Raw genomic sequence first — 24,915 nt, 5'->3', positions numbered from 1 at the left:
TTGTTGATGTGGAAACGAACTGCGACATTGTAATATTATACAATATATATATATATATATATATATATATATATATATATATATATATATATAATAGAATGATATACGACTAGTATAAATCTATGAGCAATACAAATCTCTATAAGTCGAAGTAACGACACCTTATGATACTGAACATACTAAGCATATATTTTATCTTCGATACGAGCAGAGATGTCGATAACAGGAAAACAACATCCGCATTTAAAATGAATACATATGTTAGTAACTTATTGTAGATAATATTCTATCAAAATATATACTGCATCAATACTTTTGAATAAATATTAATAATGTTGATGCATGTTTAATTTTATATTATATGAGAAAAAGTGGATCAATATATTTTATTAAATTTAATTATACTTAAGATACTATTTAGATTCAACATAATAGAAAATCGGACAAAATTTAAATATAAAATATTGGGCTGCATTGATCTATATGTCAATTGGCCAAATTCCAACAAGAATACATAGCGTCTTAGGAATAGTAAATTATTAAAGTTGTATGTAGACACATAAATTATAGTAACTGTGGCAACTTTTTATCTAGATTTTATCATAGCTTTGAAAACATTATTCTCATAAAACACGAATCGCTCGAATATATTAACATGTCACACATTACTAGAAAACGCTAAGAAATTATATGCAAATTCGAGACAAGCTTTATCTCGCTAACATAAAACAAGCTTTATTTCGAAAAGTTAAGATTTAAGACAGTTATATCTATGACATAACTTTGCAAGAGAACTTGTTCTGACAAGAAACACTGCACATTTTTACAGACCGAGAGACGAAGTAAATGTATATGTATAGATAAGAGAAAAAGTTTGACGAGAACTATTTTCTAAACAAGTCAGAATATCACTAAAATATAAAATATTTTAAATAAATAAATAAATAAATAAATAAATAAATATATATATATATATACACAAAAAAATATTTTAAAAAAACTTGTAATTTGTAGCTTTCTGTGTTTTCTAGAATTAAATTATATTATTAAATTTAATATCAATAAATGACAATTAAATAAAAAAAAACATGACATATGATTATGTCTCAAAACAATTTTGCGATATAAAAATGTTGCAATTTAATCTATAATTCAATATTTTTCATAACAAAAAAAATATAAATATATTATCAAATTCAATTAAAAGTGCATCATGTGGTCGCAATAATTTATATTGCAGTAAATGATATTATATACTAAAATAGAATGCAATTTTCCAGTTAAATGCGATTGAAATATTAATTTAAAAATAAAATATCAAATATGCAATAAATAAATTAATAAATTTGTAATTTTCTCATTTGTTTAAAATATAAAAACGGGCTTTCTCTCTCTTCTTTCACATTTATTAATTGTAATTAAAATTTTTTTTATTTATATAATTTAATTCTTGCGCATATCTAATATTTATCTCTATGTCATTATCTACATAAGAGAAACAATATAACGTATGTTAGCAGGCCAAAAATATAATTTCGCTATTCGAAAAGAAGCCGATATATAAAATCGATCCATGTATAATTAAATTCAAGGACAAATTCCACTGATAAGAATCTATTCTAGTATTTGAAATACATGTACAAATACATACACAACGGACATATGTATAAAATCTGCTAACCGAGAATTTATACGAAAGAAATGAAAAATAGGACGAGAATCGTAAAAACAGAGCGTGCCATCTCGTATCTCGTCTTGTACGTGTCCGCATCGAGATTTAAAACCGTCAGAACGTTCTGAGGATTTCTCAGCGCTTTCGTTCTCCAACAAGATGAACCGACGACATAAAAGCATCGAGAAAAGTCCTGTATAAGTGTTCGATATAATTCCCTTTCTATTTTCACAACAATTCTCAAGAGATATACAGCTGATTGTTGAATCAGTAAATTTATAACTGATATAATACCAGACAACACCACGTTCAAAATTGGATATATAAGACGTCTTAAAGACGTCATTAAGATGTCTTTAGACATCATATCATAAGATCTTTAAGATGTTTTATAATCTTTATGATGTACAAAGCAATACAAGCGTGCGGTGTGTGCGTCTTTATTTTTAATTATTTCTTTCAGTTTCACAAATACTACAATATTATCAACAATATAATTTAAAAACTTAATCATAAATTTGTTATGAAAACACAAGAAAAAATTGTGTATATATAATCTTTCATAAACACATTATTTATTTAAATAATGATATGAAATGTATTATAAGACTGATTGTATTATAAGAGATGTGATATTAAGAAAACGATAAATTTTTCAATAATTACAAAATAAATAAAAAACGGAAAATCTGTCGCTATTATATCTGCGCTTTGAAATATCTCATAAATATAGAACAAAACATTAAATACTCGATTGTAAGACAAAAAAACTTTTAAAAGAACCGTCTGTGCAAAATATACTTTATAGCATTTAAGTTCAATTGATGCAGAAAAGAGCTTCAACTGTGTAGCTTCAATTAACTGTAACGAATGAAGAATGCACTTCTCGATAACGCTATACAGAGTTTAATTGATGCAGTCCATAGCATATGAAAGTATATATGATGTGATCTTCTCAAACTATTTCCATTGAAATGCTTCGCACTAATTATTATGCTATAAAAAATGTTTCTATTTAAATATAACACAACCGGAAATAATAACATAATAAACAATTAATTTTTACATGTAATCAAATAATTACAAATTTGCTCGATAAAAAACATTCGTTATTAATGTTTAATTAATCATAATTTTTTAAAATGTTCTCCTAGGAAAGAAAATATATATATTAAAATTTATTTTATATTTTCTTCTAATTAATTTTCTTCGTGAGCATAATTTAATTTGTGCATTTATTAATTTTAATGCATCATGAAAGACGCAATATTAATATAATTTTCAAAATTTTTAGTCAAATTCGTAATATTCAAATTAAATTGAAATTATGGTGAATACCGACTGATGGATTAAGCGTATCTTAATAAATAGCCTTTGTCACAAGGATATTACGAATAGTGCGCTTATTTCTTTTTAGTCACGAGAAAATCTATTACAATACAAGGACAGAACTTAAAATAGAACACATCGTTAACGTTAAGATAATATAAATTTATGTTATAGACAGATTCGAAATGATAACATATGTCTAATAATATGCTGTTGATAGTATTAAAAAATACGACAAAATTTTAATTTTGTAAATAAATATATATGTATGTTTTTTTTAAAATTTATGTATATTTTAATAACATAATTGCAATATATATAAATATTAAATTCTTTCTGAATTATACATATTCTTTCCATATAATTTTTTAAATATTAAATAATATATAAAAATCAAGCTATTTTTTTTTCAAAAATGTATTGTAATAAATTACCGTGTACTGTTTATAGAAACACGATAATTGCAAGCTATAAATAGAGACCGAGAATAAATCTAAGTCATAAGTCGATGATCATCATATAGCTACGCCTTTGTGATATGTATTTTGGTCACAGCTGATGACACGTATTATTTTGGCATGAAGGTTAGTCAATTGAATGATAAATCAAGTATCGACTTCCGATACAAACGAAATTGCGTTTCTGTGACAGCAATCTCTGCTTTTCGAGATATAGTCTTCTAGCAGATTAAATAAACCGTTCCAATGCAATCGAACATTACTAACATAGATACGCAAAACAAATATTAAAAGCTTTAATTTTTAATTATAATAAAACAATGAAAAATACATCTTCATAAATTTGCGTTATCTTTAATTCGTATATCGACAAATGATTATTGTGATTCTTGTAAAAAATTAATTTTTGTATTATTACTTATATTTACATATATATAATCACAATCTATATTTCGATAAAATAATAAAATAAAATATTAAATAATGTATAAATATTTTATTGAATGGTTAAGATTTTTGCAAATAAGTGGTAAAAAAGTTTTCTATTTGTGTTTTAAAATTGTGTCTACCTATATTCCCATATCTATTCTTTGGGGCACTTTATAGATCAATAGAGATACAATCTCTATAAATTTATCTTTAAGGCCCTTTATGTGTTGGATTTCTGAACAGACACGATGTAGAAACTTATAAATATCCAACGACTATCATATTAAAAAAACTTATTCCAGAATTTTTTTCTTCGAGCTTTAGATATTTAGATATAGTTTAATATATTTAAATATAGTTTAATTATTATATTTTTCAACGATTTACACATTTCTCGCTCTCTTTTTATAGAAATGCATGTTTCAATGTTTCTAATTTTATTTTTCGAATTGGGCAATAATCTTGTTTCCTGGACGAAGTGAAAAAAACTTGGACACGTAAGGGTTTAAATAAATGGTCTATTGACAGGTAGACTTGATAGACGAATGAGCTGTTACCAATATGCCAGCGAAGTCATTTATTTCGAAAGAAATGTAACTTAACCGAATCTCATTGAGATAAATGCGATAAATTGATATTTACTAAAAAATTATTAATATTTATTAATATTAATAATAAAAATAAATAATAAATAAAAATAAAATTATTAATATTAATTAATATTTTTTCCATAATAAACACGTCAATTTTACCACAACCATAAAAGGCTTATCATTTTTTAATTATTATTTAATAAAACATTAACATGTCAATATTTTAAATGTACTGACTATAAACAGGTTAGAGTTATAAATTTAACTGTACTTTATAATATGGAAACAAAAGAGAGGAGAAGAAAAAAATGATACAATTTTATTTGCCTTGCGAGCATGGGCGAGCATCGAGTTACTAGCATTCGACGAAGGTGGAAACTGGAAGCAGACAGGAACTTGCACATGCGACATCCGACTCGTTTTCCTCACTAGACTAGCATCTCTTGCCCCTACTCTATGCATCGTTACTCACTCATTCCATATCACACCGATTCTGTATGAGCTTTCTGTGCATGTACATAGGTATTATCCCTCTATTCAACGAGTCCTCGTACGCGCAGGCGCGCGTGCAACGCATACATACACTGACGCATACGATCACACATTCAAGTACCTCCGCCCACCACCGTTCATCCAATCGCATCACGCTTTCTCTCTCGCGCAGTATATCCTTACATCCCTCTCTATCTATCATAGACTCTCGCGCTCTCTTCTTCTCTCTTTCTTTCTCTCTGGGATTCTCGTACTCACTTGCCGATAATTTCGCAGAGCTCGTAAACATCGTCGAAGAGAACCTCGTCGTCCGCCATAGTGACGACGAGGAAGAGGTCGAGGAAGTCGACCGAGCTAGGAACCTGTCAGAAGACGCGTCGCAATTACGCGAATACGTGATAATTCGCAGCGCGTGCGAGAACGCGCCTTTCTCTGTCGCTCCAACCGCAGTCTCCCGGCCGATGTCGTTGTCGTCGTCGTCGTCGTTATCGTTATCGTTATCGTTGTATTTGTATCGTGTCGCGCGGCGTGAGCGTAGCCACGTATAGAGGATTCACGGCCGCATCGCTGTCGCCCCGTTCCTCTCTCTCTCTCTTTATCTCGTGCGCTCACCGTCGGTCTCTTGCCTTTACGCACACGTCACGCACATATACACGCACACACAGTTGTGGATAATGCACCCGTGTGTCAGCACACCAACCGACCGTCGTCGCACTGACACTTCGTCGACGGACCACGAGCCCACACCGTACCACTATGGGGTGCGATCGTGAATCGTACGGGCGGCGCAACTCTGCGAAGCGATACGATATCGGGTACTGTCGACACCGCCTCAAGGGTTGCCGTTCAAGCCACGCTGAATCCGCTCATTCGCTCGCTCGTTCGTCACGCCGGCAAAATAAGCGCGCACAGAAAAACAGACAGTGTACGATATTATGTCAGGTTCTCGTCAAGGTAGGCCCCGTCGCGACTTGTCTCAAAACCTGATTATAGCGCCGGTATATACCCGCCGGAAAGCCGCGGGCACGCACGTTACCAATCGTACGTACGCACGATACGGCTGAGAAACGGCCGACGGACGACAGACAGACAATACCGATGGCACTGCACACGCTACCCCGTCTGTCAAAAGTCAGAGCAGTGGATTCGCTCGCTCCAAAGCAAGACTGGTTGCATAAAACGCGGCGGGCGGCTGCGCCAGCCGTTCTCCTCTGACGCCCCCTCTGCGACCGCGCTGTGCCTGTGCAAAGAGAGGGGGAGGGGGGGAGGGGGGCGGGCGTGGCGCCTGCCTCTCTTTACACGCAACCTTTTACACTTAAACGTGTCCTTTACTTCCTTCATTGCCCGCTTGCCGAGTATGCGTAACGCGCCCTTAGCCAGGGAGGGGATACTTCTGAAACTCTCTGCGCGATTGACAAGATACTGGCATGAAAAACACGATCGGTAAATTTTTTTACTAAGCGAGACAGAATGAATAATTTCCTCATGCTCTTGCTATGCGATAAACCGCTGTCTTCATACACAAAATAATGGAGATTTCCTTCGTATTTAATATAAAATGATATTATACAAGATACGTAAGAATTGTTATGTATAAAAACACATCGATGTCATGTTAAATTTTGGTTGAATTTTAAAGGCATCGTCTTTAATATGCAAATAATGCATTGTCATTAAAAATTATAAATTAAAAGAAGAAATAATTTTGAATTGATTTAAAAATCATTAAAGAGTCAGCTTACCGCTATCATAAAAATGAGAGTCCGTCGAAGATATCTTCAATTTCTTCCTTTCGCCCGAATACCGATAGTGCTAATATTATACGGCTGTGACATCGATGATAGAGAGCATGTTTACCGAGAGCCACAAATTCTGCTTCTCTTTCCAAATATTTTAAATGTTTATGATTGTATCCTCGTAAAACAATTATATTTGCTCTATAAATGTAATTAAAGAATACATGTACATATGTATCATATATATGTTAAAAGAAAAAAAGCAGTTTAAATTTCTTCTTTGAAGTTATATTAAAAACTTATTGGCATTAAATATACAAAAAATGATTACAAAAAAAAGAAACTTAAATATTTATTTATTCATAAATCTCACCCAGATTTTTGCCATTGCTTAATATAAGGATACTTTACTGGATTTGCTACTAATATTTTATAGAGTGCAAGTATATTACGTGTTATCTACAAATAAATATGCTAAATATTAAAATTGAATTACAGACATTTGAAATCATTATTTGAAATTATTAAAAGTTTATAATCACATTTGAAATAAATAATGCATCATATAAATATTTGAAAATTATATTCAATGCTTAATATTATAGAAGATTGAAATATATCTTAATAATTTTTTTGTTCTTACTGTACTTGCTGCTACTCCTAATGTCATAATAATATCAGTATTAAGTACTGAATAAAAGACATATTCATTAAAAGCAGTTTCTTTCCTAACTAGTTTGTATTTTTTGTCTCTTCTATTATATACAATTTCCCATTGATTACTTAATTTCAATGTATTCCTAAAATTAATTGTACAGAATATCATATATGCAGTATTAACAAATTTATATTATTTATCATATATACAATATATCCAGCTTGTGCGTTATGTTTGTAATTACTGTATATACTAACATTATGCTATTAACACATAATTCAAAAAAGTTAATATAGATTTTTAAAATCTAATACCACATTACCTGCTTAGTGACTTATACAAAATACCAATATTATGTTTATTACAGTAATATTTTTTACTACTCCTGTATTGATTTGTCATTGTTTTGATATCATTAATTTTGAAATTGTTTTCATTGATTTTGATTTTTATTTGATCAAATATTTAACCTTATAAATGCAAACAACATATATATTGCTATATATTTATATTTTTATATAAACTTATTTATACTTATTTGTAGTAATTATTCTGATTCATACCCTATCAAAACTATATTAATTATAATAATATAATCTTTCTTTATATGATTGCATATATATATATATATATATATATATATATATATATATATATATATATCATTTTAAAGTTTCTTAGATTTATAAATAAATAATTATAATACACATAACCTAAGCAACAGATTCTCTTCTTATTCTCAACTTATAACTTATATTATTACATTATTTATTTTAATTTATTTAATAAAGCATATAATACGTACTTTTTAATAATGCAATTTCTAATTGCAATTACATAAATCCCTGATACAGATTAATAAGTCACAGTTTTAAATATACATTGGACGGAATCTTCTTCATCAACTGCAGTCAACTTCATTACTAACAATGTCCATTTGCACTAAATACTTTATATGACACATGTTAAATCGTACAGGAATTTAAGGAATAAATTTACATCTTCATTTTAGCTGCATTAAATATATTGACATTTTATTATTGACATTAGATAAGAGATGTCCGAAAAACTATAGAGTGCGCATTTCACTTTTTACTTTTATCGCCCGCAACGCTAGCGAGCATCATCTGTCTTTGTTTAACTTTCGAATTATATCAGCAGAGAAAACCGTTCAGTAACAATCGACGCGATTGGCTCTTACTTTTAGAATCAACAAATCAACGTCGAGTGTTGACAAGACGAGCGCTTTCTTTGCAGAACGCGGCCAATGATACATGTGAGCATTACGTGAGCGTTAAATGGAACATATCAAGGGATACTTTCCGATTCACGCATGTACATGATGCTTCATTTATCCTTGTTCATCGAATTTTAAACAAGAAAGAGACTGCTATGCTATGCCTTTCTTTACATTTTACATAAGATTAGGTTACATAAGTAACCTAATCTTACTCCGGCCGACCCTTAACTAATAAATATTATAGTTTATATATTCGTGTATCTCATAACATGAAATAATGTGTATAAATATATAAAATATCTGATATATTTATAAATTTAATATAAAGTTTACTCAATAATAAATTGAAGAATAAAGCATCACAATCAACGAAAAGAGATTTATAAATTTATTCTTATAATTATTTGACATAAAATTGTAAAACTTTTTTTGGACATGGCTTTAAAACACGTAGTAGTGGGTGAGCATACGCTTATAATATATTGATTTATTAAATTTATAATATTGTGCTGAGAGAAGATGTGCATGATCGAAACTATGTCACTAACAAGGTTATATAATATTTTCAGGTGGTGGTACTGGCTTCATTGGATCACAGTTGATAAAATCGCTAAGTCTCGAGGGTGTATCTTGCACATGTATCTCTCGAATGCCAGGACCGAATAGAATGTCATGGGTAAGTCATGATACTTGATTGTCTTAATTTTCAATGAGAAAGAATCTATCGAAATATGGCTGTTGTGACATGTATAGAATGATTTAGAGCGCTATGGTCTGCCAGAAGACACATCAGCTGTTGTCAATGTTGCTGGTCAGAATATACTTGATCCCACACAAAGGTGGTCATCAGGCTTCAAACAGAATGTCAGGAATAGCAGGATAAAGACAACAAAGGCTCTAGCAGATGCCATAAAAAGTACCAAGGCTACAGTTTTCACAACTATATCAGGAGTTGCATATTACAAGCCCAATGATACTATATACACAGAAGAAAACAAATGCGAGCCATATGATTTTCTCTCAAGTAGAATCTCAGTTTTCATTTTTAATGCATATGATATTTATATTTGCAAATTAATTATTTATATTGTCAGGACTTACCCATGATTGGGAGGAAGCGGCAAAATTATCAGAAGATAGTAATATTAGACAAGTGACAATAAGATCTGGAGTTGTGTTAGGAAGAAACGGTGGCATGATCAAGCAAATTTATTTACCTTTCTTCCTTGGTCTAGGTGGACCAATAGGAACTGGAAATCAGTATATGCCCTGGATACACATCACTGATTTAGTTAACATGTTTACATTTGCATTGAAAAATAATAAAGTAAATGGTATATTAAATGGAGTTGCACCTCAGGTAATATATAAATATTTTACAATATGATCTGTTTAAAAAGAAAAAAAAATTACTTAAATATATTGCTGTTAACAGCTTATAACAAATAAAGAATTTACAAAAGCATTTGCAACAGCAATGAAAAGACCTGCAGTCATACCTCTACCAAGTTTTGTTCCACGCATATTATTCAGTGACGATCGAGCAAAAGTTAGTAATGTATATTTAATCATGTCGATAGTACAATAATTTAATAATTTCATGTTTTTTCTACAGATGATGTTGGAAGGACAAAAAGTTATGCCAAAGCGTGTTACAGAGTTAGGATTTCAATATCAATATCCGAATATCGAAAATGCATGTAAGCAACTTGTGGAATGAACTATATATTTTGTACCAAATTTTATGTAAGTTATGATGAAAGATTATATGCTAGATATATACCTAATTAATTAATATTTTAAAGCTATTCTAATAATAGAATATATAATATATGCTGTTCTCAGATTGAGTTAATAACTTGTGTTAAATCATCAGTTTCATAATTCTCAAGTTTTAAGATGTCCTCTTTGTAGTTTACAGCAAGAGTTATTGTTATTTAGTAATAAATTATTTATTGCAATACAAAAAATAAATCTATTATACAAATTTATTTATAGTCGACAATTGTGAATTAGATAGAAATCTCAATAATATCACAAGAACACATTTCACAAACAAAGAATACTTAATTATGTTCTTTGTTAACTTTTAACAGATTGGGAATGGCAGAAATATTTCTGGTATATTTAATATAATCGAGACGTTTTGAATTTTCTGTATAAAGGCCTCTTTTTAAACTCGCTGATTGATAGCTATGTCGTACTCCACACATTAGAGTTGGATAGCTTAGATTCTGCTGCACTCGATGACATGGCTTGCTATTGTTCAAAATATTATCCGAAACAGTAAGCTCGTTGCTAATAGGTAGACACGTTTTTGGTAAATTTGGTAAATATTCTTCGGAATCGGAAGAGAGTAATAATCGATCCGAAGAAGCAATCAAGGAAAGATCGAGATTTTCGAGCCGACTCATATTCAAGAAATAGTTGATTTCCTTCCTTAGAGTTTGTATTTCCTTTCTCGTTAAACCTCTCATACTAAGCGTGATAGTCTGTCCATTTCTGTGAAGGATAAAGAGACCCATGTCGGTAGAGACACCAACGTGTCGGATGTCGGTGAGTCTCATCAGAGAGATTTCACCCGAATTACCCGAACATAATTTATCGCTCCAAATAGCTTTTTGGACAATAGCTTTATTCTCTTGCTTGTATAGTATCAAGTCTTCCCATTCTCCGAAACTATCTAGCCCGAACATAATCTCGCCCAAAAGCAAGATAATTAGGAAGTAGATATTGTTCGTCAGGTGGCTAAATATGCCGATAAAAATTACCACCGATACTGAAAAATATAATCCACGTATATAACCGATTATATCAAACAAATTTTATACATTAAACTTGAAATAGTAATTTTCAAAATAATCTTACAGGCGAGCAGTAACCATGCAGTGCATCCTGGCCTTCGAGATACATGTAATTTATTTTTATCCAAAACTTTGAGCTGAGGTTTTGCAATCAAAATCATTTTGTAATCGCGCGAATTAACATTACGGGAAGAATTTTGACGGATGTCCTGTAATTACGCAAAATCGCGGTAAGACGAGTGAAAGAATTTTGACATACGGCACGGATCGCCGAAGATTAATTATGAATAATTGAAATTGCGTCTCGCATTTGTTATTTTCATAATAATATAAACGGAATAAAGTATAGTTTAGGATAATTTTGTTGTAAGAAAAATTCTCTCGAATCAAAAATTTTAATAAAACGGTATAAAACAGAAATTATTTTACTGAAGATCTTAATGGGACGTAATAATTCTAAATTACTTAATAAAAACTTGAAAAGAATAAAATATGCGGACAAATAAGCAATAAAATAATTCAGCATCACGATACACAATACGAAATTCTGTTTTCAATCTAATTCACTCAGAAATGATGTATATTTGCAATTGAATTATATATATATATAATATATTTCTGTATAAATATTGCTGAATTACAGCTTTTTCGTGCTTAAATTTATCTAATCATATTTGTGAAATTTTGATCATTTCTCAAATTTGACATGATTCAAAATATTATTGTTATACATTATTTAAAGAGGCTATTTTAATATTCTATCGCTACTTTAATATTCTATCGCTACTTTAATATTGTGTAATTATTTTTAGTTTCCTAAAAGCCTGCGAGATGTCGCTATTTGTATAACTTGCCGTTAGAACGGTTAGGAATGATGGACGATTTTGTACAGAGTAGTCGTGTCGAGATGAGGTATGTAAATATATATATAAATTTTTAACAAATTTCTTGTCGGTAGTGCCAGATAAAGCCTACTTTTAACAAAATATATAACTGCTATCAACAATAATAACATTAATATAATTTTTTTAATAATTATTTCACTTATATTTAAAAAAATTAGATAATGAATATTTAAAGTTAATATATTAGCCGTTTTTCTCTGAACACAATCTTTTAGAACATAATAAAGTTGACAGCGAATGCTCTTCATGAAATTTGCTATCGATAATAAACTTTGCTGTCTGGCTAGTTGTAGTTAAACGATATTAATTTTTATCTTATAAAATTGTGATGGAATCGAAGTTTCACACAAGATCGCAGAATGTATCGATTAAAAGTGGAGAAATATTGTACTTCAAAAACTTATACATCACGTATAATATAAAAACCTTGTATGTTCCGTACAATACACATACAAAAAAATATCGGAGGTCGTGAGACCGTCCCGTCAAGCAGAAATTACGCTTCGCAAAACCGTTATCGTGGCCGGCGAGAAAAATGACCACTGATAAGGACACACGTGTTCCAAAGACGAAACGATCGTTTCCTCGCGCGGCAACGTAATCGTCGTCAACACTTTTCCATATAATACATACACGCATAAATATACCGGTGCAATAGTACTTAACGTACTTCTCTCCCAAGCTCATTTGTCAGTCCTACCGTTTTGCGGTTCTTCCTCTTACGGTATCGAAAATAAATTACTTAGTTGTATTACGATTGATGCGACGAGATATTAACGAGCAATCTATTTATCGTATTTTATATACAATTAATAGATCTTTAATTAAATTAAATCTTTTAATCTTTTCTTTATTTAATAAGATTAATTATAAGAAGATATTACGCAAGTTTTGAGTAAAATTGATTATAAGAGAATTTATATAATTTTAGCAATGATAAAAATAACAACATTCATGACATTATTAAATTTTTTTAAAGTTACGTTTTACTCTGAATATCTAGTTATCAAAAAAATATTTTTTATACGAGATTGAATAGCCTCATGCGAAGTTAAATCCGCGTGAATCATGACTCGTCGTATAAGGCTGCGCTCGACGAAACTGTGCCATCGTCAGAAAATATTTACAATGTAAAGTGTTGTTCGAACACAAGTGCTGCATCACGGTGCGATATCTACGTGCTTTTTTTTCGCAGCTCGTCGTTCACGTGTCAAAAAGCGATTAACGCGCACACGATTATCGAGCAAAAAGTGCTTTCGATATCACGAAATCTACTTCGATACGATACGCGCGTACATTGTTACACACCAGGTGTGATTATCGTCTTATCCGATTTTATTTCGGGAATAGTCGCAGTTGTACATGCGTTCTAAATCGCGGAATAATCGCACGATATTTTTTATCTTTGATTTTACATTTCATAAATTTTTAAAATATAGCCAGAATATTTATTATTCTCTACGATATATTCTTTAACAAAAAAAAACAAACAAACATATAGTATGTATTTTATAACATTGTTAATGTCCATATCATTACACAAAATCATTTTGTAATGATATTTTCGAAAAATGTGATAACATCGAGATACAATCTTCACGCAGCGCGATCTTTCTCCGATTAAAATATCACGTTGGCCCGCAAATATGCAAATATCAGTGGCAGCGCGATATTTTAATCACTCTCACAAATCTTATGGCGAGTACGCTATCTGTTAAACGCGTGACAATTTCGAGGATGGCAATAAATTAAACCGCTCGAACGAAACCGCATATATTCATCGCCTACGTTTTTCCGTTTCGCCTTGTTCCGTGCGTTACGGATGATTGATTTCTATCATTTTTTACATTCAATTAGTAGAATTTTATTAATTTTAAGCTGTGATTTCCAAGATTTTTGGGCGCTAACTTTTTAAGAAGGCATTTTTCAAGCCATGTTTATGGGAAACTTTTTGTTCAGAATTAAATTTCCTATTAAATCTCAAGATTGCCGGAACTTTTGAACTCATACTGAATAATTATTTCGAATACACAATTGCAGAATCAATTTGCTTGATATCTGTGATCCTGCGCAATAAAGACAGAGGATAAAGTCGCGCGACTAATCGGCGCTACCGTGTATGAGCGTGAACGTGAAGTCCGTATTCAAACGAATGCAATAAACAGAAAGGACATCACGATTTGCATAACGACCTCGTATTAAAATCACGGTCGTCAATGGCGCGCGCAGATCTTACAAAAATATTCGCCGCGCGAAAAGGTCAAACGTGCATCGTGAGGGGGCGGCGCGTATATAGAGAACGAGCGACTTCGCCGCAATAAAACGGACAATAGACGGACAGAAGTGGGAAAGTGAAGGTATTCGTCGCGCACACACTCTCTGCTCCCGAGATCATTATATGCGCCCAGGATAAATCGAGCTTACATCATAATCGCGCGCGGCAACTTATTACGTCCTATCGCTCATTTCGCGATTACTTTCCCGATCCATATTCATGAGTGACCTTCCGCGTCGAAGGTGGTCGCTTTATTACTCCATCGAGAGCCTGAGGTCTCTTCTCTCTCTTCTCCGATTGACGGAGTTTAGAAAGGGAGATCTCTCCTAGACAAAAAAAAAAAATTCTCGTCATAATTTTGCCACGTAATGATGATTCTGCGATAATAAGTGTATTACAGATAAAAATATTTAGGTGATATAAAAATAATAATCTAATACTAACAATAATAATAATATATAATATTAATAATCTATTGTAAAATATTAATATTTATTTATTTATTACAAAAAATTATTCGTTATTTTAGAATTTTGTAAAGTCTGTAACAATACAAGGTTCATTTATATGAAAAGATATGTTAAAAGCTTATTCATTTTTTTTTCTAATAACAAGAGTGCAATGATTACCTCGAGTTTCAAGGAACATTTTGCATACACGTATGCCGTAATATAGCTATAGCAAAAAATAATCAATTAATGCACTAATTATCGTCTTAAACTGACATCAATGTTTATTTTTAAAAATTTCCATTAATACACAAAAACACAGCCACAAAATAGCATATGCGCCAGATAAATATTATCGTAGTCTGTATAAATGATTAGTGTGTTTAAATTGTGCTTTTAATTATGACGAATATTGCGTTTAACATTCATGCTATCTCTTTCTTTATATTTACTTTATCCGTATCTCATATTTTTAGGCATTTTTATCTTGCTATTAAAATCTCGAAACCGTAATATCGTAAGCTATAACACACACATATATTTGTTTCTTTTTATAGCAAATGAGCTTATTGTTCTTCAAAGATAAAATCACACTCAGATTTAATTTCTAGATTTGATTCAATAAAATCTTATTATATTCAATAGCTATTTTAAATTTTACATAACTGAACTTAATTGAACTTTGTGACTTTTACTTGATGCTGAGATAAAAGTAGAAGTTATAAAATAAAATTAATTTATAAAAGAATGAAAAGCAAAACAAATTCGAATATTTTATGTAACTATCTTTGAAAAACTAGATGAAAAAGATGTCGTAACAGCAATATCAGAGTTTTAATCATGCCACAAAAAATATCGAAGTTTTTCATTTATCTTTTTGCATATAGTTCTTGCCAATCCATATTAATATGCATTTTGTGACCGACATAAGATTACTTCCACATCGAAATTATATCATATGTGTACAATAAAAAAGTACCCGACTGGAAACCAACCGTCTAATTACACGGATCTACCATGTATATCGGATAATTAATGAAAATTACGATTAATTGCATAGTGTCTAAGCTCGGCTACCTAGAGACGAGCATCGAACTTTCTACTCGCGTAAATGCGAATGTATTTCGAAACAGCAGTGCCGCTCAAGAATTTATAACGATATAGATTATAAACTGTCCCCGGATAGTTACTCTCATTAAAATCGTTCATAAAAATAATTATTTCTACGTAATACATAAAATGTAACGAGCCAACGCCTCGGTATTTATGGTAATTAATTTTTAATAGACATAATAATCATTTTTATTACATGCAAATTATAAAACATACAAAAATTTCTTGAATAGTCTGTAACAAGATATTTTAAAAGTCTCAAAGTGCGACAAAAAACTTTCTTTCTTTTTGACTTGTATAAAAAATTAATAATTTCATTATTCATTGCAAAATTAATTTATTATTAATTAAAATAAGTAAAAGTAGGGTGAATACTATATATCTTCAAGTACATTATCAATTTTTTATTTCCATCGCATATTTTTATTTTTAAAGATCTGTATTGTTAATATCATATTTGATAATATCTTAAAGATAAAAAAATATAGAAGATACATTTTCTTAAAAAAAAAAAAAAAAATGAGAGATCAAACTCGGACAAGATAATTTCTACTCTCACATTGCTTTACTTAAGACTAGATCTTTTCGAATAGTTTACGCTAATGCGCGACAATATACCTCGGACAAAATGGTCCGAAAGAAACGAGCGTTTCGCATGAAGAAAGCGACAGAGGAGAGGAGAGGAGGAGGAGAGCAGAGGAGGAACGCGAGATAAAAAGAAAGCGGAAAATAAGACGGGCGAGATCTCTGAAAGTGGAACGGGCTGGTGCACCAGTGCGGGAGATAAGTGCGCGAACGAAGAATGCACCGGCTCCAACGGCGGCGTGATTTGTATCTCCTCGCTCGGCTACGTCGTCGTCTTAAAGAACGCGGAGTCTGCGCTCGGTAGGTGCGCCCCTGACTGTCGGCTCTCTCGTCGGTCCGAGCCAGTGCAGGTGCGCGCCCGCCAGTCTGTCGCCAGGTTCCCTCTGGTCCCCCCCTCGCGATGCCGTGGCTGTCTCCCTCTCTCCTCCCGCAATGCCCACCATCGCCATCACCGTCATCGTCGTCGTCGTCGTCGTCGTCGTGGCCGCTGCCATGAGGACCCCGCCGACGAGATCGCGCACGCTATGGACCCCTCCGATACCCCCCGCCGTTTGGCCGACCACGGCGAACAAGGTGGCAAGGGGAAGAAAGGCACGGTATCGGCCGGCACCTACCTTTTCGTATCTCTCTCTCTCTCTCTTTCTCTCTCTCTCTCTCTCTCTCTCTCTCTCTCTCTCTCTCTTTCTCTCTCTCTTTCTTTTTCTATTTCTCTTCCTCTTTTTCTCTCTTCGCTGCGTGCTTGTGCCCGCCTGAATCTCTGTATGTATGTACGTATGTATCTACCTGTATCTCTCAGACGGCTTCTTGTTCTTCGCTTCCTTTTTCTTCTTTCTCATCTCGAGAGAGATTCTCCCTCTCTCTTTTTCTCTCCTTTTATTATGCACGGCTATCTAACTCTCCACTTCTCATTCTTTTGATTGCCTCCGTCCTCCCTTTCCCCCCACTGTCAGCCGCGGTACGTGTTTTTATTGTTTGAATGTACGTACATATTCCCATCGCGCGGTTCTTTACTGATCTCTAATTCTTCTCACTCTTCGCTTATCGCGATATTCCCAGCTTCTGTTTTATTACTGTGTAGCTGTTTGCTAAATTTTTTAAATTTGCGCGTTATTTTTACAGTGATTTCTTTAATATTTTTAGAGCCCATAAAATTAGTCTTATGTAATCTTTGATAAACAGACCGTAAGAGCATTATACCTATATTTATTTAATTACATTTACTAGTTTAATTTTCCTACAATCACAAATTTTATTTCTGTAAAAAAATGTGAAGAAACAAGACACGATCATATTTAAAATCGCTTCTCTATTAATAATAATATTTAATTATTCGAATTCTTAATCTCCATCTCCATCATTTAAAAGCAAGTAGCGAAATGATTTGCTACTAGTTGGTAGCGAGCAGACAGTAGTAGTAGCATATACAATATCTAGGCTTGATCCTCGACAAGATCGTGTAATCCAACTGGATAAATAGACGTGCGGTTCCACCGTGACGTACGATAAATCGGAGAGGAATTTCTAACAGGAGAAAGAGAGAAAGAGAGAGACTCAAGATCGTCTGTTGGGTGGTCGTCGTGTGGGAGGGACGACGAGACTCACCCGGGACTCGCACAGGGTTCATCGCGACCTGTGCGTGAGGCGAAGAAAAGGAATGCGAAGAAGTGCATCGACGCTCTCGGAAACACACTCGCTTCCAGCTTCGAATGCATTGGATTAATCCCGCAAAGACCGACCGGGTACACGTGCATCGTGCACGTGGAATTTATTTTTCGCGATACGTCCGTATATTTCTCTCTTTTTTTTCACTCCACGTTTTATTCAAATTATTATTTCTTTTCAGAAAGAAGATCATTGTATGTGAAGCGATTCCGAGAAAAAGAATCGAATTTTTGAGGAATTTATACAATTTTTAATTTTAATCTATAAAATTATTTTGATAGCTTATTAAAATCAAATAATCTTAATATAAAGATAAACTGTTATAAAATGTATTAAACTTTTATTCTTGAACACTACACAAATGCGCTGTGATATTAATACAGTATTAATTTTTTTTTATTTTTTTTCTTTATTATCATTATATATATTCTTATCGAACCTGATCGTTTAGTTCAATCGGTGCCTTTCTACAAAATTATGCTTTAAAAAAAAAGGTCACAAATAGTGCTAGTGTTTGCTGCAGGAAAATCTATTGAGCTGTGAAACAGCTCGATATCTAAAGGCGAAAAACCTTCTGTCAATGCTAAGGCAAACAAAAAAAATCGACCATTTTACGAGAGATTCTATGAAAAAATAACGGTCTGATTTTCGGAAATGTCAATAGACGCGGGTGGACAAAAAGAAAAATTATATTCGTGACCTACGGCTATCTCGAAACACTTCACGAAACTGGCTTTTCATTCGATACGCTAGGTTTCGTTTATTTAAGACTCATACATTTCGTCGCCTTGATCCCTGGCCGACATGGTTGGTATTTATTGCGCCAGCGTATTTGCAACGTGATTGCATCATCGCCGACTTTGCATTCTTTTTTCACTTCGCGGCCAAGAGTAAACATGCTCGTTAGCGTTATACGATCATGCCATACGATCCTACTTCCGTACACGATTTCGTCTCTCTCTCCCTCTCTTTCTTTCTTTCTTAGTTTCTCAGCCTCTTTCTCTTTCTTATAGTTTCAGAGAATTATCTACTTTGGGGGATCGAGGCCAAATGAAAAACATTTGCGGATTTGTCCAGGTGTAGTGCGCGAAATATGACGACAGCTGAAGCTACCACGGAGAATTCACGTCGAGTTGCCCATTTGTAATTAATGAAACGCTTTAAAAGACACCTGTGCGACCATCTCTTCCTGCGCACAGGTGGCTACCTAGACCGCCACGGCGATAAACCTGGTCTTGTTCGTACAGGTGTGCGCAGCACAGGTACGCCAGCACTCTGAATCGGGAACTCGTTGCATTGATACGAAAATCCGGTCACGTGGACTAACTATCTGATGATTTCGAGGCTATCAACGTTACACAGCTTATCGTTATGCCTGTTATCGAAAAGAGCATCTTAATGCGTTCTGTGCTATATTCCGGACATTTTAAATATTCTTTTAAAAAATAATTTATATTATTTCCGACATATATATAATGAATCTAAGCTTTTTCACAGTTGAAGGATGGACTATTATGCAAGATGATAAATTTTTACAATTTCAATTTTTTTTTTTTTTATAAAAAAATATAAACATTAGTTGGGAACAAACTCATACATATATATTTAACATGTAGAATGACATTTTTTCTCAAAAATCGAAATGACTTTTTTCTAGGACGTACCATGCGGATAAGGACATGAAGAGATGGCGAATATTTATTCTTCTGTAAAATTCTCATTTTTCAAGTTTTTTTTAACGGCTCAAGGACGTATCGCCCAAGGCGCCCCGATCTTGGCAGAAATTCGAGCCTCTTCGAAGGCTGTCCGACAACAAAACAACGACGAGTTGGAACAGCGAACTCGATGGAACGAGGTAAGAACGGAAAACAGGCTCCCACGAATCTCTCTCTATCTCTCTCCCACAACACTCATTGTAAAGTTGTGAAGGAAAGACCGCGGGTTTCTCTTAGGAGTTCTCTTAGTTTGCGTTAGCGATAACTACGAAGTCAGCTCAAGCGTGAACAATACGTATGTGTTATATCTCACGAAGAAAGAAAATCAGAAAAAATGCGTGCTGGTTTTAGTAATTATATAATTAATAATTTTATTTAATTATAAATTACATAAAAAGTATTAATATTTTTCTGATATTATAAAATAAATGTTAGATATTTAGTCACGCATAAAAAAAAATGTTTCAGAGACAGATGGATATATATATATATATATATATAATTATAATTTTTATTATTATGTTATCTTTTTTATGGAAAATTTTATATTCGATGCGTAATTATATATTCAATTAATATTCATTAAATTTTATTTAATCTAAACTGATACGAGAGCGTGATATATAGATTTTTACGGCCGCATTTCTTCTGGTGTAAAAAATATATTTTCGATAAAGGGTGTACTAAAGGAAACAGCTGTAAATAATTAATACCTCTTGATAGGAGCCTCGTGCCGCTCCGATAACGATATACAATAAAAAAGAGTGGCAGGAGCTTCGTGCAAGATTCGACCATGTGCGCACTTACGAGTTCACATACGGGCATTTATGCCACTCCACACATCATATGGTCGACTTATGAATGGTATCTGCACACGTTCCCACGTCACTGAATGAGCCTCAGGTCCCTCGCGTCCATCCGGCGCGGCGGCATCGAAGCCGCCTGTGTATTCCTCGCGTAAATCGTCCAATTCTCATCTCACATTTCCCCCCTTCCTTCAGTTCTGATGCCTTGTTCGAATAGTATACCATTGAGAAGAGTAGACTTTGTCAGATCAGCGATAACGGATCTTTACGACTACAGAATATAAGAGAAATAATGATGAGAAAAAACGAAGGTGGATCTATCAAAACTATCCATATCCATAAATATATAGCTACAAAAAGAAATGTTAGAAATATTCGATAAGTATATTAATAATAACTAACACTAGCTAATTTAATTTTGAATTTAAATTTATTTTCTAAGACAAAAAATTAATTTCCATTATATGTTTATAAAAATTATTATTTTATATGTAATAGTCTTATTTAGTATATTATCAAACATTCTAACAACTTTTATATTTTATTTATATTTTAATAGATTCTTCTGTATTATAATAATACATCAATATAAATATACAGTTGCAATTATTATTAAACGAAACAATATAGTCAACATAATTTAATTCAAAATAATTCATATAACATTTGTGCGTAATTGAATTTTTTTATTTCGATTCAATTTTTTTAACTTTTGTTGATCTCGGACTTTTAGCATGTCTCGAGTTAGAGGCGAGATAAATGCGAGACAATAAAATACTCGTCTTCAAATACATATATACATCGAAATCTCAGCAGGAAACAGGTGTCAGCTCGTAGCCATTGCTGCGGTGGCTGTCTTAGATTGCGGCACTGACAGAGACGCGTCGGACGGACACCTGCACGCCTCCGATTGTACGTAAGATCGGAGCTGCTCTCCCCGGAGTCTATCACTCTCTCTCTCTCTTTCTCTTATCCCGCATCGCGTCTCCCTCCCGCACGGCGCTCCCCATCCTATCCGATATCGCCGTTCCTCGATCCTCCTACGGTGCGAAGGAGCGGAATCCAAGAATCACGTATGCGCGAGAGATAAAGGAGAGAATCGGAAATCAAAAGAAAATCTGTGTAAAGTCGAAGAAGCGAGATCGCCGCTTATAAAATGGAACGAGCAATAATGGCGTTCGAAAGAAGAAGAGAAAGAGGGAATGACAAGGACACCGCATCGCGTCAGATCGTCACGCACAGAACGGAGACGCAAGCACTTCGCGCCACGCGGTCGCACTCTTATTCTCTCGAAAGAAAAAGAAAGAGAAAAAAAGAGAGAGATCAGTGTGTCGAAAAGAGATAGATCGCTTTGATGTAACAAAGACGGAGACCGATGCCTTCGAGAGACGAGGCCGAGCGCGCGCGAGAGATAGAAAGAAAAAGAGAGAGAGAGAGAGAGAGAGAGAGAGGCAGAAGTAGTCGCGCAAGTGGTCGCGAACGTGACAAGGATGGAAGACGACGACGAGTGAGCAGCTTGGGACGCAACGAATCGGAGAAGGACGACGAGATTCGGTTATGTCGGAGGCGCCGTGATTCAACCGAACGCGCAGGTGTGCCGTAGACTGGCCGGCGCCTCTCTGGAATGCAGTCCCCCCCCCCCTCCTTCCCTCCTGTCAGTCGGTCTCGGGCTGGGTCCCTCCGTTCCTCTCCCGACGTATACTCAAACCCCCTAAGGGCCCCACTGCGACTCCGTCGTTCACCACTACCATCGCCAATTACGGCACGCAAGCGCAAGTGCGGACTCACGTTCGACTTTATGTATGTGCGTGTATAAGTGCGTGCGCCTCGACGACGCTACGTCACGTCCTCTCACGGCAATCAGTGCAGCTGGCCACCAACGCGTTCCCACGGGGCCAAACCGACCAGGCCGGCTAGCTTCGGTCACCTTTGCACGCCTCTTACCTGTCCTCTCACTCTTTCTTTTTTTTCTTGAATCTTTCTCCCGTTGCTCTTCTCCGCGATCCTCTTGTTCGTTTCTCTTCCTGCGAGAGCGTTCGTTTCCTCTTTCTCCTCTCCCCCTCTCCCCCTCTCTTCACATCATCTTTCTTCTCTCGCACGTCCGTTTTTGTACGTGTATTCCCGCTTCACTTGGATTATCCCGCATTCGCGAGCGATATTTCAATATCTTCGGAAATTGAGATAGATATGACATATTTCGAAAGAAGAGAGACAAAAGAGTTTATTGACATTAAAATTCGTTAAGATAAAATTAATTGCTAAAATAAAGATTATGGAATATTTATCGCATGAACTCTTTCTGATTTTAATTAGAAAGAATGTATTTCACAGTAAGACTTTTCAAGCAGAATGATGTATAAATATTTGTAACGCGACCAATCTTGTTTCGTGTCTAGTATGATTAGAGCGATTGATAAATGTGGACCTCACAGAGAAAAGCGGGAGAAAAAAAGAGCGGGGAAGACAGAGAAGCATTTTTATACTTGACGCTGTTACGTGTCAGACGGAAAGCGGTGTCGAATAACTTTCTTGGGTGGCTGGCGCATTTCTGGACTTTTTCACGACTCTCCTAGTTTTAGAACACGAGCCGCCGTGACTCGTTGTCGAGAATTATGACGACAGGGGTTACCGAGGGCCGCCGTAATCGATGAGGGTACCGTAATCATTATTCGCTCCTTACGGCTATCACGCTGTTTTATGATGAAACAATGGAGCACGTTCAGCTTTTCTTGAAAGCTCTGCTATTCGTATAGACGACATTGTTTTTTGCATCGTATTTTTTCAAATATCCCAACAACAGACTATATATATAATTTTTCTTTTTTACAGAATTTTGAAAAAAGAGTGAATGGTAGAAAAGGTGAAAAAAATTTTTCAAAGTCCAGGTAGAAGTCGTAGAATCTATTCGATCCAGGTGTCTCATTTCCGAGAAAGGACTGTATACCAGAACGATTCCAAGACATGACTGCAGTTGCTACTTTTACGGTGCTCGCCGAAATCCTCCCCATATTTCGGTTAATACCGCACGCATTGTGCATCGCCAGGCGCAGATGAAACGGTTGGCGAAGTAACCGAGTTTCCATGACAATATACTGCGTGGTATTCGAAAGACATCTGTGAGAGAAATACCATATGGATTTCGTACCTGTGCCAACGACGCCAGAGTGACGATTCTAAAAGCTAGAATTCTCGAAAACATCGGATTATTATCTGTATACATATTCCGTTAGAGAAATATAACTCACATACACACACACACATACACAATCTTTGCTCTGTATATTTTTCATCGATACACTTTGCAATCTCCTATAGATAGGAATATACATATATCTTATAGATAGGATATACTATCCTAAAATAAATTTAAGATATTCGTGTAAGATCTAATATATAAGGTCACTATATATATTGTTTATAAATTTAATCTAAATGTTTATTAATTTAGTTTAAATTTAATTCAAAGTCAGTATTTAAATTTAAAATATCATTAAATCGCACGTTATAATCAAACACACAATTCGATATTTATCATGGCATATTAAACATTCATTATATTTATGTGATATTAAAGCACAGAAAAAAAATCAAGAAGTCTAGTCATAGTCTAAAGTGAATCTAATTAGATTTATAAAATTATTCACTTCTCCAGCTATAAATCGTCATACATATAATGTTAAGAATATACGTGCGATATTTAAAAAAAAAAAATAATTAAATCATGCTTATATGTATATTGCGGCGACACTTGAAATTTGCTAATCTCGCGCAACGTTTTATACGTCTTGTAGGTATACGAGGCGTGTGGAATTCTAGACGGCCGTTTCCTGTGAAAGTTGCGAAATAAGCGGACACCGATCTGGTACGAGATGGTGACGAATGTTCCAGATCGCACGACGACGACGACAAACGACGAGGCGCACCTCGCCAGGAAACAGGTCAAGATGTTTCTCGTCCCGTTAATGATTCGCCGTTCGTTCATACGCCTCGTCGC

General features: G+C 34.0%; 3 protein-coding genes across 13 annotated transcripts in view; 1 reads left to right on the top strand and 2 right to left on the bottom strand.

Annotated features, from left to right (window-relative positions):
• The window catches only part of LOC126857561 (peripheral plasma membrane protein CASK), a 156,093-nt gene extending 149,932 nt beyond the window's left edge, over positions 1 to 6,161 (bottom strand). For 4 of the 8 annotated variants that reach the window (XM_050607126.1, XM_050607124.1, XM_050607125.1 and 1 more), the window contains exon 1: positions 5,232 to 6,161. In XM_050607126.1, the coding sequence (XP_050463083.1) occupies positions 5,232 to 5,290 (59 nt within the window). In that variant the 5' untranslated portion in view covers positions 5,291 to 6,161. The remainder of the gene's footprint in view (positions 1 to 5,231) is intronic. The other 4 variants (XM_050607128.1, XM_050607127.1, XM_050607130.1 and 1 more) reach the window with 1 other exon arrangement.
• Positions 6,162 to 8,784: 2,623 nt separating this feature from the next.
• LOC126857618 (epimerase family protein SDR39U1) lies at positions 8,785 to 24,646 on the top strand. Of its 4 annotated transcripts, XR_007688527.1 has the most exons (10): positions 8,785 to 9,067; positions 9,177 to 9,283; positions 9,361 to 9,631; positions 9,702 to 9,967; positions 10,043 to 10,156; positions 10,223 to 10,307; positions 12,224 to 12,323; positions 19,414 to 19,662; positions 20,058 to 20,255; positions 23,751 to 24,646. XR_007688527.1 is itself a non-coding variant. In XM_050607249.1 (7 exons), exons 1-7 carry the CDS (start codon positions 9,043 to 9,045, stop codon positions 11,486 to 11,488), a joined length of 879 nt encoding a protein of 292 aa, XP_050463206.1. In that variant the 5' UTR covers positions 8,785 to 9,042; the 3' UTR covers positions 11,489 to 11,611. The 4 variants fall into 4 exon arrangements, 3 of the variants coding, with proteins under 3 accessions (XP_050463206.1, XP_050463205.1, XP_050463207.1); XM_050607249.1 differs by lacking the exons at positions 12,224 to 12,323; positions 19,414 to 19,662; positions 20,058 to 20,255; positions 23,751 to 24,646 and adding an exon at positions 11,478 to 11,611; XM_050607248.1 differs by lacking the exons at positions 12,224 to 12,323; positions 19,414 to 19,662; positions 20,058 to 20,255; positions 23,751 to 24,646 and having other exon boundaries at positions 8,786 to 9,067; positions 10,223 to 10,559.
• Positions 10,614 to 13,088, bottom strand: LOC126857622 (uncharacterized). The gene is made up of 3 exons (XM_050607255.1): positions 12,759 to 13,088; positions 11,476 to 11,620; positions 10,614 to 11,386 (listed from the first exon to the last, which is right to left on the bottom strand). Exons 1-3 carry the CDS (start codon positions 12,765 to 12,767, stop codon positions 10,674 to 10,676), a joined length of 867 nt encoding a protein of 288 aa, XP_050463212.1. The 5' UTR covers positions 12,768 to 13,088; the 3' UTR covers positions 10,614 to 10,673.
• Positions 24,647 to 24,915: the final 269 nt, after the last annotated feature.

Source organism: Cataglyphis hispanica, chromosome 22, assembly GCF_021464435.1.
Source record: "Cataglyphis hispanica isolate Lineage 1 chromosome 22, ULB_Chis1_1.0, whole genome shotgun sequence".
Lineage (NCBI taxonomy): Eukaryota > Metazoa > Arthropoda > Insecta > Hymenoptera > Formicidae > Cataglyphis > Cataglyphis hispanica.
The sequence above is the reverse complement of the archived record's forward strand: the minus strand, read 5'-3'. Positions and strand labels throughout refer to the sequence as shown.

Bases quoted from the DNA above. Each gene is read 5' to 3' on its own strand.
- LOC126857618 (XM_050607248.1), top strand. From the start codon at position 9,043: ATGGCTTTAAAACACGTAGTAGTGG. The intron at 9,068-9,176 runs GTGAGCATACGC...TAATATTTTCAG, and splicing joins TTTAAAACACGTAGTAGTGG to GTGGTGGTACTGGCTTCATT. The intron at 9,284-9,360 runs GTAAGTCATGAT...TGACATGTATAG, and splicing joins GACCGAATAGAATGTCATGG to AATGATTTAGAGCGCTATGG.
- LOC126857622 (XM_050607255.1), bottom strand. The intron at 11,387-11,475 runs GTAAGATTATTT...TATATTTTTCAG, and splicing joins TGCATGGTTACTGCTCGCCT to TATCGGTGGTAATTTTTATC.